Here is a 25,341-nt window from a genome sequence, read left to right as displayed (position 1 = left end):
CATTATGCACTGGCCGTCCTGGTTATGTGCTACCCTTTTGTCCCTGTCTGGACGAGAGAGGTCTCGTACCGTCCTCTGACGGATTTTGGTGCCTTTGCCTCCCCTTGTTAATGCTACCTTACAGAGCTTAATGGGTCTGGTGTCAGCCACGCTGGCATTGCTGTCCCCTCCGTGTTTTGGTCAATGTTATTGACGGATGAGTTCTCTTTGGAACTTGGTGGTTTTCAGTTGCAGACCCTCCTCCAATGGGGTATAGCTTTGGTACCCATTCTAAGTTAAGGAATCTGCAGCTAGATATCTCTATCAGATGAACGAGTTACTTACCTTCGGTAACAGTGTATTTGGTAGAGACACAATCTAGCTCCAGATTCCTTAACGCCCACCGAACCTCCCCACTCTGAGAGGGCTTTTTCAGGGTGGGTTCTAACCACTTGCCTGCTTACAGGTGGCCTTTTGTCTTCCTGCGGGATGGTCTGCTTCACCTCCTTCTGGGCTAGGATGTCTCATGATGTTTTATCTGTTGCTTCTCCACCCTTTCTCGTAATTGGGTGGTGGGTTAGGGTCCTTCCACGCTCCTCCATCCTGGTTCTTCCAGTGTGGGCTTGATCATGTTTTTATACCCTCCCTTACACCCTTTTCTATCCATTGCTTGGGCTCTCCTTGACTATGTTGTGGTCAATTAGTTTAGGTTCTATCTGACTGTGTTACAGTCAATAGGTCATTTATGGGGTGAATGATTGCACATTCTCTGTTGTTGCAGGAATGTGGTCAATTACCATGAGTAATGTTGTTCCAGTTCTGTTGCACATTACAGTTACATTCTGTGATTGCAGACTGCCTATTGTTTGCCATGTCATTCATCTCCAAAGCCGTTTTGCCTCATAGGAGGGCATGTCTCTTCGCTTCTGCGACACTGTTTCTAGGGGCGAGTACTCTGCTCTAGCCCTTCAGTCCCTTACAGTATAAAGTACTCTTTCATTGATGTACATGGTGATGTTTCTCATCATTCTATGATTTATTGTCATTGTTGTTTTAATGATTTTTGATCTTTTTTAGCACACTGTTTCCACACTCTCATGATTTTGGTAGTGGCTTTGCATTGTGGCGCGGAAAAGCTTCACAGTAGAAAAGTGACATCAGCGCGCCGGGATGGACTTATATGGCTCCATTGACGTCATATCCGTGGATGACGTCAGGATGGAGCCATGCGACGCCATCCACCGGTGTGCAGAGGTACTGCTGAAGAGTCTCTGGATCCAGTCTGATGCCTGGGGATATTCTAAGTTAGGGAACCTGCAGCTAGACTGTGTCTCTACCAGATACAGCGTTACCGAAGGTAAGTAACTCGTTTATTAAAGATGTCACTGTACTTGCGTAATAGCATAGTCAAATCCCAAGGGAATGGAACAACCTCGGGGGTAATATCTTTTTTCTAGTGTGTTAATTTCCTGGGAGTTTGGGGTTCTTAATATTTATGGTGTTGTGTTACTATGTACTGTTAATTCCTTAATTTTGTGTCATGTTAGTTACCTCAAGGATCAATATATGTAACTCAGGAAAAGGGACACAGCGACATTCAGCATCCTGGCTTCCCAGCTCTAGATGAGCCCCTAATTCTTTGTTCAGGGTCACTAACCTAGGTAATAGATATGTTCCCTTAATTCAGAACCTCTGGCATCTGTGTTGATCTTTATAAATAAAGCTAACCCCTGTCCCACTCAGGGGTGATTACTGCGGTCTGCCCAACTTTGACCTATGTCCCATCTAAAAGAACTATGTGACTTGCACTGCGGAGATTGTATTAATAGTTATCTCTAGTATTTTCCTCTCTAATCAGCATATATGTATTGATGGCATCGTCTAGATGGAAAGTGGAGCACCAGATGTTATGGCGAGGAAAGAGAAAACAGACTTTCCTTAGTTCCATGTTCCTTCCTGGTACATTAGGCTGTAAATGACACTGACTGCAGCTGCCATTAAGTAGATGACAGAGGGTACAGGGTGAGAGGCCTGCAGTAGGCTTGAGAGGCCTGTTAGGAAAGAAGTCATTTGAAGGGGCACTGATTCTTGTCTCTTTTCCTGATCTCTATGAGTTGAGGTCATACATTTCTGGGTGTGGCTTGCTCTCACCTATTTTACTTATATGGTGGGCATGCCACTTGGAGTTGTCCTACTGGACAGAGCATCTTTGAAGACTGAGGCCAGCCATGGAAAGTGGCCTGGCAAGGAGGCATGAAAGGGGAACAAACCCAAACTGGTTCCAGGGAAGCAGACCTGGAAAACACACTCTCTGTCTGTGAAATCGGTATAACAATGGGAGCTCAATACCTATTGTTGTTTGTTGTTGTGTTCTCTTCTAACGAGGAGGGGCTACTCCACAGAGTACTCAGGGATACTATGCAGCCAAGAATTGGTGTCACACTGACAGCTAGCTCTTCAGAGGTGATAGAACATCACATGGAGTCCGATCTGAAGGAGTTACTGGCTTCCCTGAGTGTCAAGATATCCTGCCTGTGAATGAAGGAAGAAAGCACCAATGCTGTAGGAGTTGCGGATCGTGTAAGAGGCCGCTGGAATTGACCCTGGTATAGGGTCTGTTTGACAGAGATTCACTAATCAAGTGTGCGAAAGAGCTCACTATAATGCTGTATCGGGCAGTGTTACCTACATCAGATATCCTAGTCGGAGCGACCAAGCACCTAAGCCCCTTACCGAAGCACTGCCAAGTGTATTGTTGGGTCAGGACCAATCCTAGTTTAAGTGACCGAATGGTGCCCTGAGAGAACCCCAAGCTTATGTCTGTCACACTCAAAAAGAAGCGCCAAGTACTCACCAGAGTATTGGAGTGAGCTGCTCCGTAAATTGAGTACCAACCAGAGTCAGGAGTGAGCCGCAAACTGTAACCTGCTGCCCAGGCGAGGACCTCTGATAGAAAGAAGCCCCTACTCATGCTGCTATCCAGTGAGCAATGCACTGCACGGGCAGTTGCCGTTCTGCCCCAGAGAAGACTGCCACACGCTGCCTGGAGGCTTCTTTCTGCTGGTGAGATCTAGCTGCCTCCGGAGAGCCAAATGTGGTCCAGTGCTGCGGCTACGATCTTGGTGAGAGACTGAGCCGGCCTTTGCCTGATAGACTGACTGCTTATAGACACCCAGGGGAGGGTGGGAACATGAGCTGCACCCATAGACCTACCTCAAACTCTGAATCTGGAAAAGTGGAAACCAGTGGAAGAGGGTGGACCCAGTAGAGACAGGTGGAGGCTTAGAACGCAGAGGCTCTCTAGAGCACAAAGACTGGCACCTGTGAACCGGGTATTCGTACATTATTGAGTGTGTAGTGGAATTCTGTGTTTTCTGTGAATAAAGTACTTGTTTTTCCACAAAAAGAAGCACTGGGCCGGGCATTGATCTTATTGTGCTGGTAGGGGGATGGTTTTGATTATTGAGCCTGTGTAACCCCCACACTGACCTCTCAAAGATGCCTGTGACTGCTTGCCCTTGCTACTACCAAGAGCTGTGTGTGGAAAGTGTTGAACTTTCCCCAGTTTCCAGTCATAGTAGGGTAGGCCTCCAAACAGCAGTGGTAAAAGGCCTCAAACCCGATGGTTGCGGCCCAGTGCCCCTGACTGCCCCGTGGCCTCTTGAACTGGGTCTGACAGAAACATTGTAGACTGTTTTCATGATAACAGGTATGTATACACACATATAGGTACACACATGAAATTATAGAATCTACCCCAAAGACAACAGCACAACAGATCAAGTGTAATTGTACAGGTCACCAACAGGGAGGTCTCAGCGCTGTTAAGTGATAACTGCTGTTTGTTACCCAACTCAGTGGTACTAATTTTTATCAGCCTTCAAAGGATAAAAGGCTGAGTGGACTCACGATGATTTGAGCTTGGGTAATACACAGATCCCTGGAGGGTATGCACTGAACCACCAGATTAAACAATGTTAAATGTATCACATGTTCGTGATAGCAACTAACACAGAAAATAGTCCAAAGCCATTGATGGATATATTGACACAGAAGACAGATCATTCGTTTTAATGTAAATTCGCCATTTTTCATTTTTAGGAATCCGAGCAGCTCTCAGATGAAGACACATCAGGAAAACGTACGGAACGGAACAGCAATGAACACTTTAAGGAGAGCCGCTTTTATGTTACCCATCCTGTGATTCAGACAAATAAACGAGTACACCAGTCGGACCTGACCACCTTCCTGATTGGCGAGACACCCAAGGGAATCCGCAGGTGAGCTCCTTACAGTCGGGCAGTAGGGTGAAAAGATAGCAATACGTGAATACTTGCTGCTCTGTATCGAGGAGCACAATTTCCATTAATATATCCCCTGATTAACCAGAGCTACCGGTGTGCTTTTTCAGGTCCTCAGAAATGAAGAAATCACACATACAGACTGCCTAATTTGAGCTGGTGGCTTCAAGTGCTCTGTACCGGCACTTAACTGTCAATACCGACGCATATGACAGTCTACCACCTGGTGGCACTGACTGTCTACTTTAGAAATAAGCCAGCAAGAATTATTATTATTTTAGCATTCATTAAAAATGACTAATACTTGCCTCACGCCATTCTCATAGCTTTAGGGGCGTCAAACAGTCTTAATTGTCACACTTGTAGGAGTGTGATGGTTAGTAATTGCGTTGATACGGTTGTTGGCAGTGCTGACAGGGGCAATGAGCTGGTGAAGGCTGAAGGCTGCAGTGACCTCCTGACAAGGGCCCTGGCTCTTATTCATTATTGTATTTTCATGAATTAAGCATTGGTGGCAATTATACTGGCTGTCATTTATATTGCTTATTTACTTATGTAATCACAGGCCACACCCATCCGGCCTAACATTTAACTCTTTGTAGCCGCTCATTCTTTCAAATAATGTGAGATTCGGAATAGGGTCAGCGACATGTCACTGATATATTGCTAGTTTTGCCCCCCCCCCCCTACATATGGGCTGAATTGTGCAGCAGCTGCGAGACACCTGAAAGTGGTGATCTCAGGCACATCGCCATCAGCCGTCAAGGTAGGGGTGCCCACATCAGAGCCAGATGAAACTATAAAAAAAAATGTCCCATGCAAGATACGGACATAAGAAGAAAAAAAAGCTTCAAGAGAATATTGAATGGGAGTGCAGCAGGCATCTGTTAAAACTCAGTGACATGAGCAGTGAAATGCCCATGTAATATCTGTTGTCTTAATATACAGTGTTTATTAGGTCTCGCTGAGCCCAGCGCATGCGCTGGCTCGGAGAGACATTTTGTATGTGGGCTTTTCAAAGTGCTGCTGGCTGGCCTAACGATTGCGTTCACGCGATCATGCACGCCAGCAGCACTTTGAAAACTCGTGCGTCATCGCGATCACTTTCGCTTTCAGAGCGATCGCGATCACGATGACGCACGCGCACACACAACTCCCGCTTCTCCCCCTCCCCCACCATATATTGCGTCTCCGGCCGCTCGCGCGCGGCCAACCCTTGTTAAAAACTGTAACTGTTACCCTCATTTCACCTTCACTGGTCTGTATGTCCACCAGCATGGTTTCTGACAATCTTTGTGCAGTTTATACATTTCGCTTGCGTTGTGCTTTTAAATTGTTTTGTATTAAATAAATCTTAAAAGGGGCTTAAATCCCGCCACCTTTATTTCATTGCTTTTTATTGGTATCTATGCTGGCCTCTCACTTTTCCTCTGTTTACAATTGGCTGTTGCACACTGTTTCCTGCGTCCTCATGTTGTTCCTCTCCTGTGCTGCTCTGATCCGTTTCTCAGGGCCAAAGTCTTGTTTCAATCTGCTTTTATGGAACTATTTTTTTTAAAGGTTTTTACCTGTTCAGCACGCATTTAGAGCCTCAATTTATAGTGTCTGGTTGTACGCATTTCAAGCTCTCAACATGCCCCTTTCATGTGCCTCGTCAGTTTCTACTCTTATTATTATTAATAGCTTTGTTGCGCTGACAGCGTGACTTTAAAACTGCCACCTCTGAGGACTTTCTTCTTAGAACTTTATGGGAGTGCACCTCTTTGCAGTTGCCTTCCCTCTGTGTTGTCATTTACCCTGTCCCCTTCTCGCCCTCTGTCTTGCTGCCCACTCTCCTGTTTCCCCAGTGTCTGCCAGAAAGAGACTTCACTGCGCTTGGTTTTGTTTTAGATGTCTACGGCTTAATAGGCTCGAACTGCAGCGGCTATTTCATAACCAGTCCCAACATAACCCTTCTTATTAACTATCATACGAAAGATAATTTGACATTTCGCTTTAATCCAAGAACGGAGGCTACACATGCATTCTTCGGTATACCATTTTTAGTGCAAGTGCCACGTCAGAGCAGTGGCTGTAAGCTGCATTTTATATTAAAGAACAAAAGCGCTTTGGACGCTTGCTATGCTACCATCTGCCCCAGGCAACATATTTAGCTGTGGTCTGGGCTCACCACTGCCACCCTCCGGGGAATCCCTGAATTGCTGCCATGGTGACTTATGCAACCCTGGACGCAGAGCTGAAAACAACACATCTGCTGTGGCCAGGACCGGCTCCAACCTCTGGGACAAGTGCGCTAGGCCCAGTGCACGATGAGCAGATTTTGTCTCTGCCACCTTAAACAGCACCAGCCCTCGGACATTGTTTTCACCAGCCGTACAGGTCTGTTGTGGCTGGTGCGGGCCTATGCATGTGCGCGCTTGTCAGCTGGCAGCTTGAGTGAGACAGAACTGCACTCTACAGAACAGACACTCATGTCTGCCAGCCCTTACCGAACTTCGGCAGCCCCTTCACGTGTAGCAGGATGTTTTAATTTCAAAGTCCTTCCGCGGTCACTGCAGCCGGCAGAATTATTAATGAAAGGACCTCCAGGACCACCTCATCGATGCTCCCCTCACCTGCTCATGGGGGGTCACCGGGGGCTGTCCCACTCATGAGGATAGCGGGGACCTTGTGTCTAAATGCATAGGGCACAACTCTGAAGACAGCGTTCCATTTCATGCCCTCTCAACGGTATTTCAATCTATAGCTGCAGATGGGGCAGCATCATCAGTGTCACTGTGCCAGCCTGACCTCTCCTGACTGGCAACTGTCTGCAGCATATAACATCACAGCACTGTCAGAGTACCTGTCTGCAGTGAGTGACTCCACACACTCCAGCTACAGCGCCCAGGGCGAGCAGCAGGAATTATTTACAGCAGAACTGTCAGTGACTGCGTTGGTAAGTGAAAGATAATGTGGTGATTAATGTTTCTGCTAGAGAGAGTTCAGAGTTTTGTCTAGTGCAAGTTTTGACTCGCCAGTAGCGCAGAGGGTTAACATACCTGCTGCAAAGAACATGTAATCTGCACATCACAGAACATAATTTTATCTGGAAAGCTCACGGGGTTACTGCTTTTAACGAAGAGATCCTTTTGTTACTTGCAATTCATATCTACACAGTGACTTAAAAATTGTTGTCAAAAACATCAGCTACATGTAAAGTGCATAGTATAGGTTAGAATGTCATACACTTCACACCCCCTTCTTTAATGATCCTTATTTTGCTACAAGGTGTAATTTGGGTAGAAATGCATTCTTAATAGTAAATCGACCCCAACTACTGTAAACCACCACAAGAGAGAGACGGAGGCAGACAAGCAGTTTCTGAACGTATGACCGTTTAATAAAATATACATAGAATTAATCCGAGGCTATAAAATTTGAGGACTCTTTACCTATTTAGAAAATATTCTGTTTTTGGGAAAGGGCTCAATCGTTTGCATTATAAGCAGCCAATTTAATCTTTTATGTTGTTGCTTTCATTTGAATGGTGCAACGTGTTTTATTTTTTGCTATGCGCGTGTCCCCCTGAACCACAAAAACTGGCGGGACTGTACTCACTTTTTAGGTCAAGCCGCTGCTTGCTCGACTTTCAGTAAGGGGGTTTTCAAAGTGCTACCCACATGCTTTTGCTGGCCTCAAGCTTGTGTGCACGCTCGCGTGCACGCGCACAGCTGCATCTGTCTTTCTTATCTCTTTCTCCGCATCGCTGGCCATTGCTTTCACGGCCGCATCTGCCTTTCTTATCTCTGCTAGTTCCTTTAGCAATATCGACGTGCTTGATTATATCTTTTTCTCGCGTATATTTCAATAGCCTCTTACGCACAAACTGGCATAATCTGTTCCGCCTGCTGTACCTGATCATCACTTTTTCGGTTGGCGCCTGCCACGATGACAAGCATCCTTGACCCCATATAAGAATGTCATAGATTTATCTACCACATACCCGATCAACAATGACATTCTTGTTCTGCTTAATGAGGGTGAAACCGTCCACATGATGGTGCTGTTGGGCTTCAGAAATGTACAAGATCTGCAAATAACCTGTAATGCGCCTTTAATCTTTCAATTTTAAGTCACTACTGATCAATGTTGTGTTTTTCGAAATTTTAGTGGATTTACCTCAGAAGCGTGCATTACCGAAGCCCCAAATCGACTAACATGTTTTGCATTCCAAGTAATATAGAACAGCATGCATACATTGATATGTTAAGCCTATTTAAAGTGTTGAAATCTTGTTAAAATGCGTTACTTTGGTTTCATTATTTACCCGAGGAACAGTTCTGGTCCAGTATGATCTGTGATGCAGTATCGCGCTAGGTTTAGATTGGCGATGTGTCTGGCGAGTAGACTCGCTGCAACCCTAATTATCACACATGAAACGCGACTTTGTTTGATTTTCCTGCAGCAGATGGGGTTACATAGGACTGGGAAGTAGACATTTTAGAAGTCGAGACTGTTCCCCGCGGTTCCTGTTTATCATCTAAATTATTCACCTCTTTCAAAGAACCCCCTAACAATCACGTTCAGTGACCCGATTTTAATTTTTAGACCTGGCTTTAGCCCAGACCGTTTCATTTTAGTGAAATTATTACACAGCAGGGCTTGTTGTTATTTCCATTAGAAGAGTGCTTTTTTCACTAATAACTGTGGCGCCTTTTGATCTATATCTGCACAAAACTAACCCCAAAAAGTTCTTCCACCAATGCTCCATCATGGAAGGTTTTTTGTGTCAACCCCTCAACCGTGGCCAGGAAAACAAGCATTGGCATAGCCAATAGGTCTCGCTTTTGGGACCTTTATAAGTATTTAGTTATGCAGCACAATATCCTTGGTGCAACAACATCAACTGTTGCATGGCTAAACACTTATAAGGTCCCAAAGGCGAGACCTATTGGCTATGCCGATGCTTGTTTTTGTCTTGGCTGCTTGGTTTGAATACTGTAATCACACATTTCACAGCAAAGGGTATGCTCGGTAGTCTGTAATTTAATTTATTAATGAAATGTGTTCACCTTATGATATTTCTATGTGCAAGACTGAATATCCTAATGGTAATCAATTTTTTTCCATATCAGTTGAAGAAATGTGTTCATGGCACATACTACTGACTCGATTGACGAAAACTATACATTTAGAGTAATCAAGGGCCCATTTCGATTCCAGAAGGAAATATAAAATCTGAAAGAGCCACGTTAGTGATAGATTCCTCACCTTAGAATATCCCCAGGCGTCAGACTGGATCCGGAAAGTTTTTTGTAGCAGTACCTCTGCGCGTCAGTAGGTGGCGTCGTGCGGCTCCGCATCCGTCACTGGCGTCATAAGCGCCGAGATGACGTCACGGAGACTACTTAGGCGCCACCCATGCGCGCTGACATCAGTTCTTTCTTTTTCCGCACCAGCACGCGCAGATCCGGATAGAGCACGTACCTTAGTCACTTTTTGACTACTCTTTTGAGACTTTTTATCTCCCCTTTTTTCTCCTGGTGCCTGGCTTTAAGCCTTGTGGGGCCTGCCATCGCAACATGTCGGTGGCGAACCCCCATGATGTTTGCCTCTACTGCCTGGAAACCGAACATGACTCCCGGTCCTGCTGGTACTGTCGAGCCATGGCCCCGAAGGCCTTGAGGGAGTGGCGCCGGAAACTGCTGGAGGCCCGGCACTCGTCCCAGTGCCGCTCCAGGTCCAGGGACCGTTCCCGGAACCGCTCCCGGGGCCGCAGTCGTCGCTCCTCGGGCTCAATGGCTTCGCCCTCGGATTCCGCTAAGCGACGACATAAAAAGAAGTCGAAGAAGCGTGTTCGCTCTCTGACGTCCCCCCGTCGGTCCTCGGATGCGGACGAGGGGGACATGGGTTCTGCCCCTGCGGCTCCCTTGGAGCCTGGAAGTCTCGAGGCCTACCTGCCTTACCCGGGTCCATCGGCGACTTCCGAACAGGTGCAAGAGTTTCTTGACACCATGGACCACCTTTTTAGGCCTCGGGCTCCCGCCGGCGCACCTTTGGGCCCCGCGGTCTTGTGTACAGATCGTGTTGGCCCGTCGGAGCCGCCGGCGGATCCAGATTCGGCGCCACAGGATCCTACGCCGTTGCCTCCGGCCCCGGCGCCACGAGCTCTGGCCCCGGCTCCGCCTCCAGCACCGCAGTGGGTGCCGTTCGTTCCACCCTTGCCCCGGTACCAGGACCATTTCGTTCCTGCCTGGGATCCACATTGGGAGACGGCGCTGACCCGACCCCGGCCGGTGCCGTTCACGGTGCCGTTTGTCCCTTCTCCGGCTCCGCCACCGCGGCTCGTTCCTCCTGGAACGGAGGTGGAGGATGACTGGGAGGGGTCCGAGGACCCTCTTGCCCATCAATGTGACTCCGAGCAGGACTGGGTGGACGATCTGGAGGACGCCGGCGACCTCGATGTCTCTTCTGACCCAGGGTTTGCCTCTTCCCCGCCTACAATGGAGGAGGGCGCTTCCTACACGATGGTGCTCCGTCGGGCTGCTGAGGTCGTCAACCTTGATCTTCCTACGGTGGCCCTCAAAACTAACCTCCTTACTGAGGTGCTCCAGACGGCGTCGACTTAGTCTGAGCCACTGCTTCCCTTCAACGACGCCCTCACCGACGTCCTGTTGGGCACTTGGTCGCAGCCGGCCACAGGGGCCCCTGTGGGTAAGAATGTCGCCAGGCGTTACCGCCCGGCACCTGGTGACCCCGCGTTTCTGACCACTCATCCCACGCCTGAGAGTCTGGTCATCCAGGCCTCGACGTCGCAGAGTGCCTTTCCCGCGGCTCCACCGGATAAGGACTCTAAGAAGCTGCAACAGTTCGGTAAGCAGTTGTTCTCCTCTGCCAGCTTGGGGCTGCGGTCGGTGAACACTGCCTGCTTATATGGCCGCTATTCCCAAGCGGTGTGGGATACGGTTGCTCAGGTGTTGCCTCATTGTCCTGAGGAGGTCCATGCTGTCCTTTCCCAGGCAGTTGCTGAGGGTAAGGATGCCGCTAAGTTCGCCATTCGGTGTGGTTTGGACACCGCTGACTCGTTGGGCAGGGCCATTTCTACGAATGCGGTGCTGTGGCGCCACGCCTGGTTGCGTTCTACTGGGTTCTCACCCGACGTCCAGAGCTCGCTCATGGACATTCCTTTTGACGGCACTCACCTATTTGGTGATAAGGCCGACAGTGCGCTGGAGCGTTTTAAGGACTCGCAGGCCACGACCAAGTCCTTGGGTCTTTCCACGAAGAGCCCAGCCACTCCTGGTTTTCGTTCCTTTCGTGGCCAAGGCAGGGGCGCCCAAGCACGTTCCTTCAGCAAGCCTGTGCACAACCAGCCTCAGCGCGGCCGTGGGCGCGGCTTCCGCAGGGGCGGCTATGGGAATCAGCGTGGGGAGCAGTCCACCTCCGCCCCCGCTGCTTCTGCCTCCAAACCTTCCTAATCCAAGCTTTGGGGAGCACCCCACGCCAGTGGGTGGCAGGATTCACCATCACCTCCCCCACAGGCGCGCTATCACATCGGACAAGTGGGTGTTGCAGATCATCCGCAAGGGTTACTCCCTTCCCTTTCAGTCCACCCCTCCAGCCATGCCACCTCGGTTCCACAGCATGTCGGGGGGACACTTGGCGACTCTCCAGCAGGAAGTTGCGGTCCTCTTGGCCAAGGGAGCCTTAGAGTGCGTTCCTGGGCCAGAAATAGTGAGTGGTTGTTATTCCCACTACTTTCTGGTCCCCAAGAAGGACAAAGGGGGTCTGCGTCCCATCTTCGACCTCAGGAACGTCAACCGCTTCCTCCGGAATGAGAAGTTCAAAATGCTGACTCTGGCTCAGGTCTTGGCTGCCCTCGACCCTGGAGACTGGATGGTAGCGTTGGACTTACTTGACGCATATTTTCACATCCCTGTCCTGCCGGCTCACCGGCGTTACCTGCAGTTCACGGTAGGCCAGCAGCATTTTCAGTTTGCCGTGCTCCCCTTCGGTCTTACCAGCGCGCCTCGGGTGTTCACGAAAGTGATTGTGGTGGTTGCTGCTCACCTGCGCAGGTCAGGGGTGTCAGTCTTCCCTTACCTCGATGACTGGTTGTTGAAGCCGGGCTCGTCAACAACCTTCAGACTACGGCCGACCTCCTGCATTTGCTGGGGTTCTCCATCAACGTGCCAAAGTCGCACCTGAGTCCCTCTCAGAAGCTCCCCTTCATCGGAGCGGTTCTGGATTCGACGCTGTTTCGGGTTTATCCTCCCGAGCAGCGAGTCTGAGATATTCAGGCTATGATTCCGATCTTTCTGCCTCTGTCCCGGGTTTCAGTCAGGGTGACCCTCAGGCTTCTGGGCCTGATGGCCTCCTGCATCCTGCTGGTGATACATGCCAGATGGCATATGCGGGCTCTGCAGTGGGACCTGAAGTTCCAGTGGGCACAACATCAGGGCAACCTGTCCGATCATGTCCAGATCTCGGAGGGCACTGCACGGCAGTTGCAATGGTGGCTCACGAATCGCTATTGGGTTGATGGTAGATCCCTCTCCCTTCCACAACCGGAGCACACAGTGGTGACGGATGCATCCCTCTTGGGATGGGGAGGCCACTTGGGAGAGGCGGAGATCAGAGGCCTCTGGTCTCCGCCTGAGTCCCGGCTCCTTATCAATCTGTTGGAGCTTTGGGCGATCCGACTTGCACTGAGGGCATTCCTTCCCTCTGTCCGGGGAAGTGTGGTACAGGTGTTCACGGACAACACCACCGCCCTGTGGTATTGCAACAAACAGGGCGGGTGGGGTCCTGGACCCTATGTCAGGAGGCTCTGCACCTTTGGACATGGCTAGAACATCAAGGCATTACCTTGGTGGTTCAACACCTGGCAGGTTCTCTGAACGCCAGGGCGGACAAACTCAGCCGCCGGTGCTTGATGGATCACGAGTGGCGTCTGAACTCGGACGTGGTGCAAGGTCTCTTTCAGCAGCGGGGAGAGCCTTGGTTAGATCTATTCACCACCGAAGAGAACGCGCAATGTCATCAGTTCTGCGTGTTGGAATTTCCAAGCGGGCACTCGCTCGGAGACGCTTTTCGTCGCGAGTGGAGTTGCGGTCTATTGTACGACTTTCCGCCTATCCCACTTCTGCCCAGAGTGCTGAAGAAGATTCGGCGCAACTGGGCCGAAGTCATCCCTTTGGCTCCGGATTGGGCACGAAGATACTGGTATCCCGAGCTCCTCAGCATGGCGATCGATCCCCCGATCCGTCTGCCTCTTCAGAAGGATCTTCTGTTGCAGCAGCAGGGGACGGTCTTCCACCCGAACCTGCCCAGCCTCCACCTCCATGCGTGGAGATTGAGCGGCGACAGTTGACAGCTTTCGATCTTCCTCCCGAAGTCTGTGATATCATTCTGGCAGGCAGGCGTCCCTCCACTAAAACGGTATACGCCTGCAGGTGGAACAAGTTTGTGGCATGGTGCACAGCGAAGGCTGTGCATCCCTTTTCTGCCCCTCTTTCTGAAGTCCTTCTGTTCCTTCTTTCTTTGGCCCAGCAGGGCTCTGCTCTGGGCATTATCAAAGGTTATCTTTCGGCCATCTCCGCCTTTTTACGGCTTCCAGATCAGCCTTCCCTTTTTAAGTCCCCGGTTGTTAACCGTTTCCTGAAAGGCATTACGCACACGTTTCCTCCCGTGCCGTTCATAATGCCTCAATGGGACTTAAACCTTGTCTGACCTATCTGATGTGCGCTCCCTTCGAGCCCCTTCATAACTGTCCTTTGCGTCTTCTCGCTCTCAAGACAGCTTTCCTGGTAGCTCTCACCTCTGCCAGAAGGAAGAGTGAGCTCCAGGCAAGCCCCCTTTCCTTTCCGTTCATCCGGACAAGGTAGTTTTAAGGACCTGTCCTTCTTTCTTGCCAAAGGTGGTCACGCCCTTCCACATCGGGCAGACCATCACTTTGTCCACCTTCTTTCTGCCTCCGCATCCTTCAAGGGAGGAGGAGAGGCTCCACCGTCTAGACCCAAAATGTGCGCTCTCATTTTATCTGAAGCGTACACAGCAGTTTTGGGTGGATGACCAGCTCTTTGTTGGCTATGTGGGCGCCACAAAAAGTCGGGCTGTTCACAAATGGACCATCTCTCAGTGGGTCGTTCTGTGTATCAAAGCATGTTACTCCTTGGCTAAGGAGCCTCCTGTGGGGCTGCGTGCCCATTCTACCAAGGCAACTTTAGCCACTACTGTCTTGGGACGCGGCGTTCCCTTGCAGGACATTTGACAGGCAGCTACGTGGGCCTAGCTGCACATGTTTACCAAGCATTACTGCCTTGACAGTCAGGTCCGGAGAGACGGCTTCTTTGGCCGTTCTGTTCTCCGTGACTTCCTGGTGTAATCTTGTTCGCAGATCCACCACCGGGGTTGGTATTGCTGGGGTATCTATTCTAAGGTAAGGAATCTATCACTAGCGTGTCTCTTTCAGATGCACAAGTTACTACTTGTGTAACGATATATCTGTAAGAGACATTAGTTAGTGATAGATTCCTTACCGCCCCACCCATCCTCCCCGTTCTGCGACCTGATTTCTAGGGTTAAGGTCATCCTTTTCTGGGCCCTATTTTCATGGCACTAGAGGTCAGTTTATTGCATGGCTCTGCGTTCCTGGTGCCTAAGTAGTCTCTGTGACGTCATCTCCGCGTTTACGACGCCAGCGACGGACGCGGAGCCGCACAACGCCACCTACTGACACACAGGGGTACTGCTACAAAAAACCTTCCGGATCAAGTCTGACGCCTGGGGATATTCTAAGGTAAGGAATCTATCACTAACTAATGTCTCTTACAGATGTATTGTTACACAAGTAGTAACTTGTGCATCGGGCACAAATAGTCTTTGCACCCTATTTAATGTACTGAACCCACCACAATTAACGCTTTAATAGGTGATTTTTCAGCGTGCAAATTTCAGCAGGAAATACGTGCTAAAACTGGAGTGGGCAGTCTTGGTATTGATTCTCAGTTGTGCAGACCAGAAAGGGGGAAAACATGCAGTTTCAGTATGTTGTAGATTAAAAATGCTTTTTTTAATTTAAAGAATTGCCTCTCCCTCATTTATCATCTGCATGCCCTTCTTTGTGTCATACCATTAAAATTGAGAGCATATCAAATCAAGGGTAATTTATTTGTTGAGCCGGCACTACGTAGAGTGAGTATGTACATTCATTATATTTCATAAACATAATACATTTCATAAATATCTAAATTCTTAAATATTCCTATAATTCTTATTATGTCTAATAAAATAACTCCTTTGGGATTTGGATAAACCTCAGGGTGCAGTATTAATATTTCTCTAGGCGGTTTTACCTCTTCAGATTGCTGCAGAATCTGGAACAGGGTCTAAATGGTAGAAATACCACCATCTGAATGGTTTAGTAAGGTCCTCCGCATTGCTGTTCCAATTGACAAATATCTAAGAAAGTGAAACATAGTATCATAGTAAAATATTCCTTTAAATAATGCATATTGAGCTGATAATGTAATGTAATTACTTTATCTCACAGCCATGAAATAACAAATATCTCTTCTGTTGTGGATATACTGCCCATTTTCTGACAATTAGGAGGGATAGCTGGAATATGTAATCTATAACATTCAGTGTAACCTGACATTCAAAAACTTGCAGTAAGTTCTGCTGAGGTCATATTGGCATTTCATGCTCTGGGTGGCGTGCATGCACCACTTTTATATTCCAACATTATCAATATTAGAATTATCTGAAAGAGACAATTCGTTATGGATTCCTCACCTTAAAATTACCCCCAGGTGTCAGACTGGATCCATAGAATTTTTTCCTCAGCAGTACCCCTGCGCGTCGATAGGTGGTGTCGGTCGAGTCTGCGTTCGTTATTGGCGTCATGGTCGCCGGAATGACGTCAGGCTACTTTAATGCCGCCCTCGCGCTCTGACGTCAGCTCTTTCTTTTTCTGCGCCAGCCAGCGCAAATTCGTAGAGAGCGGTACCTTGAGTCACTTTTTGACTCCAGTTTTTGCGACTTTTATGGACACCTTTTTTGAGTCGTTTGAATCCTGGTGCACGGAGGAATGTCACGTCGGAGCAGCTTCACGGCTTGCGACTCCTGTCGCAAATTGATGTCAGTAACAGACCCGCACCTCGTGTGCCTTTGGTGCTTGGAGCGCGACCATAACCCTAAGTCGTATTCCGACTGGCGAACCATGAACCCGAAGTCTTTGTGGGAGCGGTCCCGAAATCTTCTCGAGGCAGTGGCGTAACGAAACTTGAGGGGGCCTCCCTGCAAAGTACATGGAGGGGGACCCCTATTCTCCAGACCCAGTCAGGAGCTCTCTGGCCAGGGGCCTGTGCACAGTGCTGAAGGGGAGCCCCCCACTCCGAGGGGGCCATGTTTACGCCACTAAGCCATACCAGCATCTCATATTCTACATAGGGACTCCATTCAGCACTCTTTAATTATATTCACCATTCCTTTGCCTATTGAACTACAATTTTCTTTCCTCTAACACACTTCTGAATTCACTCTAATTTAGAAGATATCATCCTCTTTAAATCAGTCTTCATTCTCAAAAATGCTTGACTATGACCACCCACCATGAAGTCATTCCCATCCTCCTTTTATTTCAACGGGATCAGTCTCCAAAATTTGCTCTTGATGACTCAAAGTTGTTGGGTTTTTATAACAGGTAGTCGGTTTTCCTTTCTATCTGCATCTTCATCTGAAGAGCACCCTCTTGTCCTCCAAAATCCTGGCCTGTTTCCTGGAGATTCAGAAGAATGACTGGTTCTTCTTCTGCTGCAATAACCAATAATGACGACATTTGCTAGCACATGTGTACACGCAACCTGTAATACCACATTTTTATCATAAAATGTTCCAAAACCCCTTCAAATCGAATTCATTTGTTTTTTATTTAGCACTCAGTGCTAAGTAACTTCACGTTTGTTTACTGACCATCAAAGTCTGCCCTCTGCCTGTTTGCTTCTAAGGCAGTACTCAGTCATCACTGTCTTCTGACAGACAGCAGAAGCCACACATCAGGGGCAAGGCTTGTTTGTTGGCAGCAGGAAGCCAGGGCCACGTGGCGTGCGGTGCTCTTATAAATATGAGCATGCGCAATGCTGCACCCTGATGTCTCTCAGCCACTCAGAGCATGCACAATGAGATGTACTTCCAAGCTTCTTTCGTCAGTGTACCTTAAGGTGATACAGTGGATGCTGGAGTAGCGTGGAGTGGCATAGAGTGGAATGGCGTGGCATATAGTGGAGTGGCATAGAATGGAGTGGCGTAGAGTGATATAGAGTGGCATTGTGTGGAGTAGAGTAGAGTGGCATGGAGTGGCATAGAGTGGAAAGGAGTAGCATACAGTGGAGTAGCGTAGAGTGGCATAGCTGAGAGTGGCATAAGGTCTAGTGGCATAGTGTCGACTGACAGAGTAGAGTGACATAAAGTGTAATGGTGTGTAGCGGAGTGGTGTAGAGTGGCATTGTGTGGAGTGAGTGGCATGGAGTGTGGTAAAGTGGCATAGACTGGGATGGAATAGAGCGGCATATATTAGATTGGTGTGGAGTGGCATAGAGCAGAATAGCGTACTGTGGCATAGAGGAGACGGCATAGAGTGTAGTAGAATGTTGTAGAGAAGAGTGGTGTAGAGTAGAGTGGTGAGATGTAGAGTGGAGTGGTGTACAGTGGAGTGGTGTGGTGTAGATTTTAGTGGTGCAGAGTGAAATGCCGTAGAGTAGAGTGGCATTGAGTAGAGTGGACTGGAGTGACATAGAGTAGAGTGGAGTAGAGTGGCTTTGAGTGGAGTGGACCGGAATGACCTAGAGTAGAGTAATGAAGAGTGGAGTGGCGTAGAGTAAGGTGGCATAGAATAGAGTGGAGTAGAGCAGAGTGGCATAGTGCGAGTGTGTAGTGGCATGGTACAGAGTGGTGCAGAGTGGAGTGGCATAAAGTGAGGTGAAGTAGCATGGTATGGAGTGACGCAGAGATTAGAGTGGCGTAGAGTAGAGTATCTCCATTTGGGGTGGCTTAGAGTGGGGTGGCATACAGTGGCGTGGAACAGAGTGGGGTAGAATAGAGAGGAGTGGTGTAGAGTAGAGTTCAGTAGAGTGGCATTGAGTGTAGTGGCATAAAGTAGAGTGGAGCGGCAGTGGGATGAGTAAAGTGTAGTGGTATTGAGTTGCTAAGAGTAGAGTGTCGCAGAGTGGTGTGGAATAGAATGAATTGGCATAGAGTGCTGTAGATTGGCATTGGGTGTTGTGGAGAGGCATACAGTAGAGTGGCATAGAGCATAGTAAAATGGAGCAACGTAGAGTAGAGTGTCAACGAGTAGCGGTGCATAGAGAGAGGGGTGGAGTGGAATAGAGTAGCGTTGAGTAAAGTGGGGTGGAATAGAGTGGCATAGAGTGGAGTGGCATAGAGTAAATTGGAGTGGTATAGAGTAGAGTGGCATAGAGGGCCATTGTGTGGAGAGGAGTGGTGCAGAGTGTTGTAGAGTAGCATGGAGTGGCATAGAGTGGAATGGCATAGAATAGAGTGGAGTGGCGTACAGTGGCACACAGTAGGGTGGAGTGGGATAGAGTACAGTAGAGCAGAGTTGCCTAGAGTGTTGCAAAGTGGAATGACATACAGTGGCACAGAGAGGAGTGGCGTAGAGTAGACCATAGTGGTATAGAGTAGTGGTGTAGAGTCAAGTGAAGTGGCGAGAATGGAGTGGCATGGAGTAGAATGGCTTAGAGTAGTACAGTTGTGTGTGTAAGTAACTAAAGCATCAATAGAGATGAAAGATAGGGTGAAAGCAACATAAATAAGAAACCATAAGCCAGTGGTAAAGGTGGGAAAGCACATTGCATGTCCAGGAGTAATATTGAAACACTTATATATAAACAATAGTGTGTTGCAAAAAGACGAGGAAGAACAAAGACAAGGAATAACACATGTACTTGGTCCCTGCTCCAGGAAGGCGCTAACACAAGAAAGGAAGGGACGCCTACGGGAGCTAAGTCATTGAAAGATTGCAAATAAGAGTGAAAACACAAACAACTAGTGGTATGCTGTGGTCAGTTTGTAAGCCCACTGAATTGGAAACAATACGTCTTGCAGTACACTGGATGCACTGTATCGGCGAGAACTAAAAAACGACATGCGTGCGCCTACAAAATGATGCTACAGGATGTGTCATAGGATCTTTTTAATTATGTATTCCTGTTTATCTATGCTGCACAACATCCCATATTCCTCTTTATCCATGGTGCGCAGCATCGGGTCCTCTTAAGCCATGCTGCACAAAATCAGGGTTTCTGTACAGCATCGCTAAAAACCATTGGCAACGCCCAAAAGGCAAGACCTATTTGCTTTGTCAGTGCTTGTTCCTTTCTTGCATTAGAGCCCCAGGCGCCCCAGGCACCCAAGGCACCCAGGCTACGCCACTGATTTAGTTGTCATAAACATATCCAAATATGGTGTGGCTGAAATAGGTTTCACAGGTTCAAAGAAACAGACTCTCAAAGAAGCAAATAAGCTGGACATGTCAGGGGTGACTGGTTCATCCAGGTATTTCTCTTCATTTCAGTATGATGAGTCTCAGTCTTCTATAAATATTCCCTTTGTGCAGTTAGCGCCCTTTTGTGAATGGTTTCAATATAATTACTAAAGATCATACTGGGATATGTAGGACAGTGCTTGTACTGTACCCGGCCTTACAGGTCTTTAAGAGGTGATGCTGCACGTGGGAGAAGCGTCATGGCATTCAGAAAAACTCCAATTCGAACATGGATGCCAGTGATAGGTGACCAGGGATAGCTACCCCATGCTTGCCTTATTGTAACCTTCGCACTGCCCTTGTTACCTCTTGTCTGATGGGCCATGAGGGTAACTGGAGGAAAAGAAAGTTAACTCTGCCCTGAGAGCCCTGTTCGCCACCTGTAGTTTCCACTGCTTGCCATTTGCCTAATACATGTACAGCAAAGAATAAACTGTTGAGGTGCTAAAGGTGAGACAAGGTGTCAACCTATTGATGTCATTTCCGCTGCTCCTAGCATCCAATTCCCTTTAGGGCTGTTGCGCATGACAAGGGCATTAGTAAAATTTTCTAGAATTTCTAAAGAGCAATAAAAATGTATGTACAATATACAAGAACAAAACAAATCAATTAGCACGCTTATTTTCGATTGATTGGTGGAGCAGATTCTTAATCCAGCAAAATTGTATAGTTAATATCACGTCTGGAGATCGTAATTTATTAGCTATTTCATCCACAGGCGCAAGGAAAGTTGAAGGGCCCCACAACCCCCCCTGCAAGGTACACAGAGGGGACCCCCCCTCCGGATCTAATCCGGAACTCTCAGGCCTGAGACTGAGTACAGTGCTGTGGGGGCCCCCTGCAGCTTGGGGGCCTGTGTTACGCCCCTGTTTCGAGGCCTGGCTGTCTGCTGTGCGCTGTTCGAGGTCCCAGTCGAGAGGGAGGTCGCAGGACCGACCACCACCACCACTCATCATCAAAGTCTTCGTCTTTGGGTAAGTCAAAGCACAAGAAGAAGACGAAGAAGCATCGTCGCTCTTCGCGTTCTCCCCGTCCGTCCGCAAATGCCACACGGGAAGCGGAAGGTAGCTGTCCAGCTCCACCCACGGGCCCTATTGGGTCGACTCTGGCCTTCCCTCCCTTTCCGGGAGCCGGAGCGACCCCTGCCCAGCTACACAACTTTTACGAAGCCTTACATTCTATCTTTGGGCAGCCTGACTCTGCCGGCACACCGTCGGGCCCGCAGACTCAGCTGGATCCGCCCAGAGCCACAGGCCTGCGCAAGGTGTCCAGCCTGTGCGCGGCTAGGGACGTGGGACCCACCGTCGTGGGTCTGGGGGCCAGTCCACCAGTGCCCCCTCTGCAGCAGTCTCCAAGCCCTCCTACTCCAACCTTTCAGGGCCACCTTTTGCCAGTGGGCGGCAGGATTCACCATCACCTCCCCCACTAGCTATACATCACGTCGGACAGGTGGGTGTTGCAGATAGTCCAAAGGGACTACTCCAACCCATTCAAGACTATCCCTCCATCCATGCCACCTCAGACCCATCACATGTCAGAGGATCACTTGGCGCTTCTCCAACAGGAAGTTATGGCTCTCTTGGCCAAGCGAGCCACCGAGCGAGTTCCTGCCCCAGAAATAGGTTGTGGTTGTTATTCCCACTACTTTCTGGTGCCCAAGAAGAACAAGGGCCTGCGTCCTATCTTGGATCTCCGGAACGTCAACTGCCCCTCCAGAAGGAGAAGTTCAAAATGTTGACACTGGCTCAGGTCCTGTCTGCTCTCAACCCTGGATGGTAGCATTGGACTTGCAGGACGCTTATTTTTATATCCCCGTCCTGCTGGCCCATCAGCATTACCTATGGTTCACGGTAGGCCATGAGCACTTTCAGTTTACCGTGCTCCCCTTCGGCCTTACCAGCGCCCCTCTGGTGTTAACAAAAGTGTTGGCGGTGGTCGCAGCTCATCTGCACAGATCAGGGGTTCCAGACTTCCCCTATCTCGACGACTGGCTGTTGAAGGCGGGCTTGCCCCAGGCTGTTGTCTCCCACCTCCAGACTACGGCTGACCTCCTGCATTCACCGGGGTTCACCATCATTGTGCCGAAGTCACACCTGAAGCTCCTTTTCATCGGAGCGGTTCGGGGCACAGTGCAGTTTTGTGCTTATCCTCCCAAGCAGCGAGACTGGGATATTCGGGCTATGATTCCGATCTTTCAGCCTCTATCCGGAGTTCCGGTCAAAATGACCCTGAGGCTACTGGGCTTCATGGCCTCCTGCATCCTGCTGGTGGATTATGCCAGGTGGCATACGCGGGCTCTGCAGTGGGACCTGAAGTTCCAGTGGGCACAGCATCAGGGAAATCTGTCCAATTGCGTCCAGATCTCGGAGGGCACTGCATGTCAATTGTAGTGGTGGCTAACGAACCAGGACTGGGTCAAAGGCAGATCCCTCTCACTTCCCCAACCAAAGTTCACAGTGGTGACAGATGCATCGCTGCTGGGGTGGGGCGGCCACATGGGAGAGACGGAGATCAGAGGCCTCTGGTCTCCGGCGGAGTCCGGGCTTCATATCAACCTTCTGGAGCTTCGGGCGATTCGTCTTACACCGAAGGCATTCCTTCCCTCTGTCAGGGGACGAGTAATGTAGTTGTTCACGGACAACACCACCACCATGTGGTACTGCAACAAACAAGCTAGGGTGGGGTCGTGGACCCTATGTCAAGAGGTTCTCGACCTTTGGACATGGCATATCTCTGGTGGTTCAACACCTGGCATGATGGATCACGAATGGCGTCTTCACTTGGAGGTGGCGCAAGGTCTCTTTCAGCAGTGGGGAGAGCCTTGGTTAGACTATTCGCCACAGAAGAGAACGCGCAATGTCTGCAGTTTTGTGCGTTGGAATTTCCAAGGCGGCACTGGCTAGACAACGCTTTTTGTCATGAGTGGAGTGGCGGTCTTCTATACGCCTTTCTGCCTATACCACTTCTGCCCAGAGTGCTGAAGAAGATCAAGCACGACTGGGCCCAAGTCATACTGAAGAGTCTGGTATCCTGAGCTATTACATATGGCCATCGATCCTCTGATCAGACTGCTTCTTTGGGAGAATCTTCTGTCGCAGCAGCAGGGGACGGTCCTCCACCCGAACCTGTCCAGCCTCCACCTCCTTGCGTGGAGATTGAGCGGCGACAGTTGACAGGTTTCGACCTTCCTCCCGAAGTCTGTAATGTTATCTTGGCAGCCAGGCATCCCCCCACCTAAATGGTATACGCCTGTAGATGGAACACATTTGTGGCTTGGTGCACAGCAAAGGCTGTGGATCCCCTTTCTGCCCCCTTTCAGAGGTTTTCCTCTTCATTCTTTTTTTGGCCTTCCTTCGACTGCCTGACCAGCCTTCTCTTTTCAAGTCCCCTATTGTAAATTGCTTTCTTAAGGGCCTTCCTCACTTGTTTCCTCAAACCCCTTTCAGAATGCCCCAGTGGGACTTGAACCTGATTCTCACTTATCTTATGTGTGCTTCTTTCGAACCGCTACATAACTGTCCTCTCAGACTTCTGACCCTTAAAACTGCCTTTCTGGGCCATCACCTCTGCTCGCAGGGTGAGTGACCTTTAAGCCCTTTCTTCTAAACCTCCTTTCCTGGCTGTTCATCCAGACAAAGTTCTTTCGCACTAGGCCTTTCTTTCCTTCCCAAAGTGGTTACCTCTTTCCACATATGACAGAGCATCACTTTGCCCACCTTCTTCCCGCCTCCACATCCTTCTAAAGAGGAAGAGAGGCTCCACTGTCTGGATCCAAAACATGCGCTTTTGTTCTATCTGGATCGCACAAAACAATTCCAAGTGGCTGACCAGCTCTTTGTTGGGTATGTAGGTGCCAAGAAAGATCGGGCCATCCAAAAATGAACCATCTCCCCATGGGTCGTTCTTTGCATCAAAATCTGTTATTCCTTAGCGAAAAAGAAACCCCCAGTGTGGTTGCCCATTCCACCAGGGCGACGGCAGCCACTACTGCTTTGGGACGTGGAGTCCCCCTTCTTGACATCTGCCAGGCAGCTACGTGGGCTTCACTGCACACGTTTATTAAACACTACTGCCTGGACAGCAAAGTGTGGTGTGGGTTGGTATTGCTGGGGCATCTACTCTAAGGTGAGGAAACCATAACTTATTGTCTCTTTCAGGTGAACAAGTTACTTACCTTCGGTAACAGCATATCTGTAAAAGACATAGATTAGATATGGATTCCTCACCGCCCCACCCATCCTCCCCATTATGCAAACTGACTTCTAGGGTAAGGGACTCCCTTTCAAGGCCCTAGTTTTTGTGCACCAGTGGTCAGTGTTTTGCATGGCTCTGCGTTTCTGGCTTGGAATGTCATGTAAAGAACTGACATCAGCGCACAAGAGTGGCGTCTAAGTAGATACCGTAGCGTCATTCCAGCGACCACGACACCAACGACGAACGTGAAGTCAACCGACTCCACCTATCGACGCGCAGGGGTACTGCTGAGGAAAAGATTCTCCGGATACAGTCTGACGCCTGGGGGTAATTCTAAGGTGAGGAATCCATAATTAATCTATGTCTCTTACAGATCTATCGTTACCGAAGGTAAGTAAATTGTTCATCATTTCCAAACTAAGGCCTTACTTATAAAGTTTTGACAGATTTTGAAAAGCGAAGAAATCTTTGTGGGAAATGGCGTAAATTCTCACAGGATGTGCCACATTTTAGCATCTTACCACATCTTAGCATTTTTCTGTGTAAATCACACTCCTCTTTCTAGGGGTGTGACATTATACACTGCCCAACCTGGTACATTTTTAGTGACAGAATCATACACTTGTTGCACCCATCTTAAACACACTTTAAGTGCCGGCTCAAAAAGTAAATGACCCTTGTTAGAAATTTGATTAGTGGTTGGGGTATGAACGCTAGGCAAGCAGCAACCACAATCTTACGGTAAGAGGTAGGCAAACCCTAAATGAACTTCTACTCACCCTCTGGTAGCTTGGCACAGAGCAGTCAGGCTTAACTTTAGAGGCAATGTGTAAAGTATTTGTGTAACACTTCAAACAGTAAATACACCACACAAAATTATTCCACACCAGGTTACAAAAGTAATATACGAGGTAGAACTTGAGATTTAGAATTTTACAGTGTATACTGGAAAATAGCGTCAAGAAGCAAAAAGCACTATGGAAAATATCTGGTTGCATCGGACCTGGACTAAGTAAAACATTTAGGTTAACCACAATGGAGCTACAGGGACCCTTTTAGGCTCTTTGAACTAAAATACCCTAAATCTGGGTTGCTGAGTGAGGCCTGGAACCTTGTCTAAGATGCGTCGCACAGCAGAGGCAATGCATCAGTTCCCAGATGCGATGAGGCTGAGGTGCGAGGTCCTGATGCGTCGTCGTAGAGAATCCTGTCAGCAGGCTTTGTGATTCGAAGGCCGGTGTCAGTGATGCGAGGTGCAGGGAAGACGATGCGTCGGTACCGATGAACGGTGAAGCTGCGATGCAGAGGTTCGGCATC

The 25,341-nt window shown here is 48.9% G+C and overlaps 1 protein-coding gene across 3 annotated transcripts in view; it reads left to right on the top strand.

Annotated features, from left to right (window-relative positions):
* The window catches only part of ERCC6L2 (ERCC excision repair 6 like 2), a 1,253,563-nt gene that overhangs the window by 1,173,924 nt on the left and 54,298 nt on the right, over nucleotides 1-25,341 (top strand). For all 3 annotated transcript variants that reach the window (XM_085632896.1, XM_085632894.1, XM_085632895.1), the window contains one exon: nucleotides 4,081-4,259. In XM_085632896.1, the coding sequence (XP_085489022.1) occupies nucleotides 4,081-4,259 (179 nt within the window). The remainder of the gene's footprint in view (nucleotides 1-4,080; nucleotides 4,260-25,341) is intronic.

Source organism: Triturus cristatus, chromosome 2_1, assembly GCF_964204655.1.
Source record: "Triturus cristatus chromosome 2_1, aTriCri1.1, whole genome shotgun sequence".
Lineage (NCBI taxonomy): Eukaryota > Metazoa > Chordata > Amphibia > Caudata > Salamandridae > Triturus > Triturus cristatus.
The sequence above is the reverse complement of the archived record's forward strand: the minus strand, read 5'-3'. Positions and strand labels throughout refer to the sequence as shown.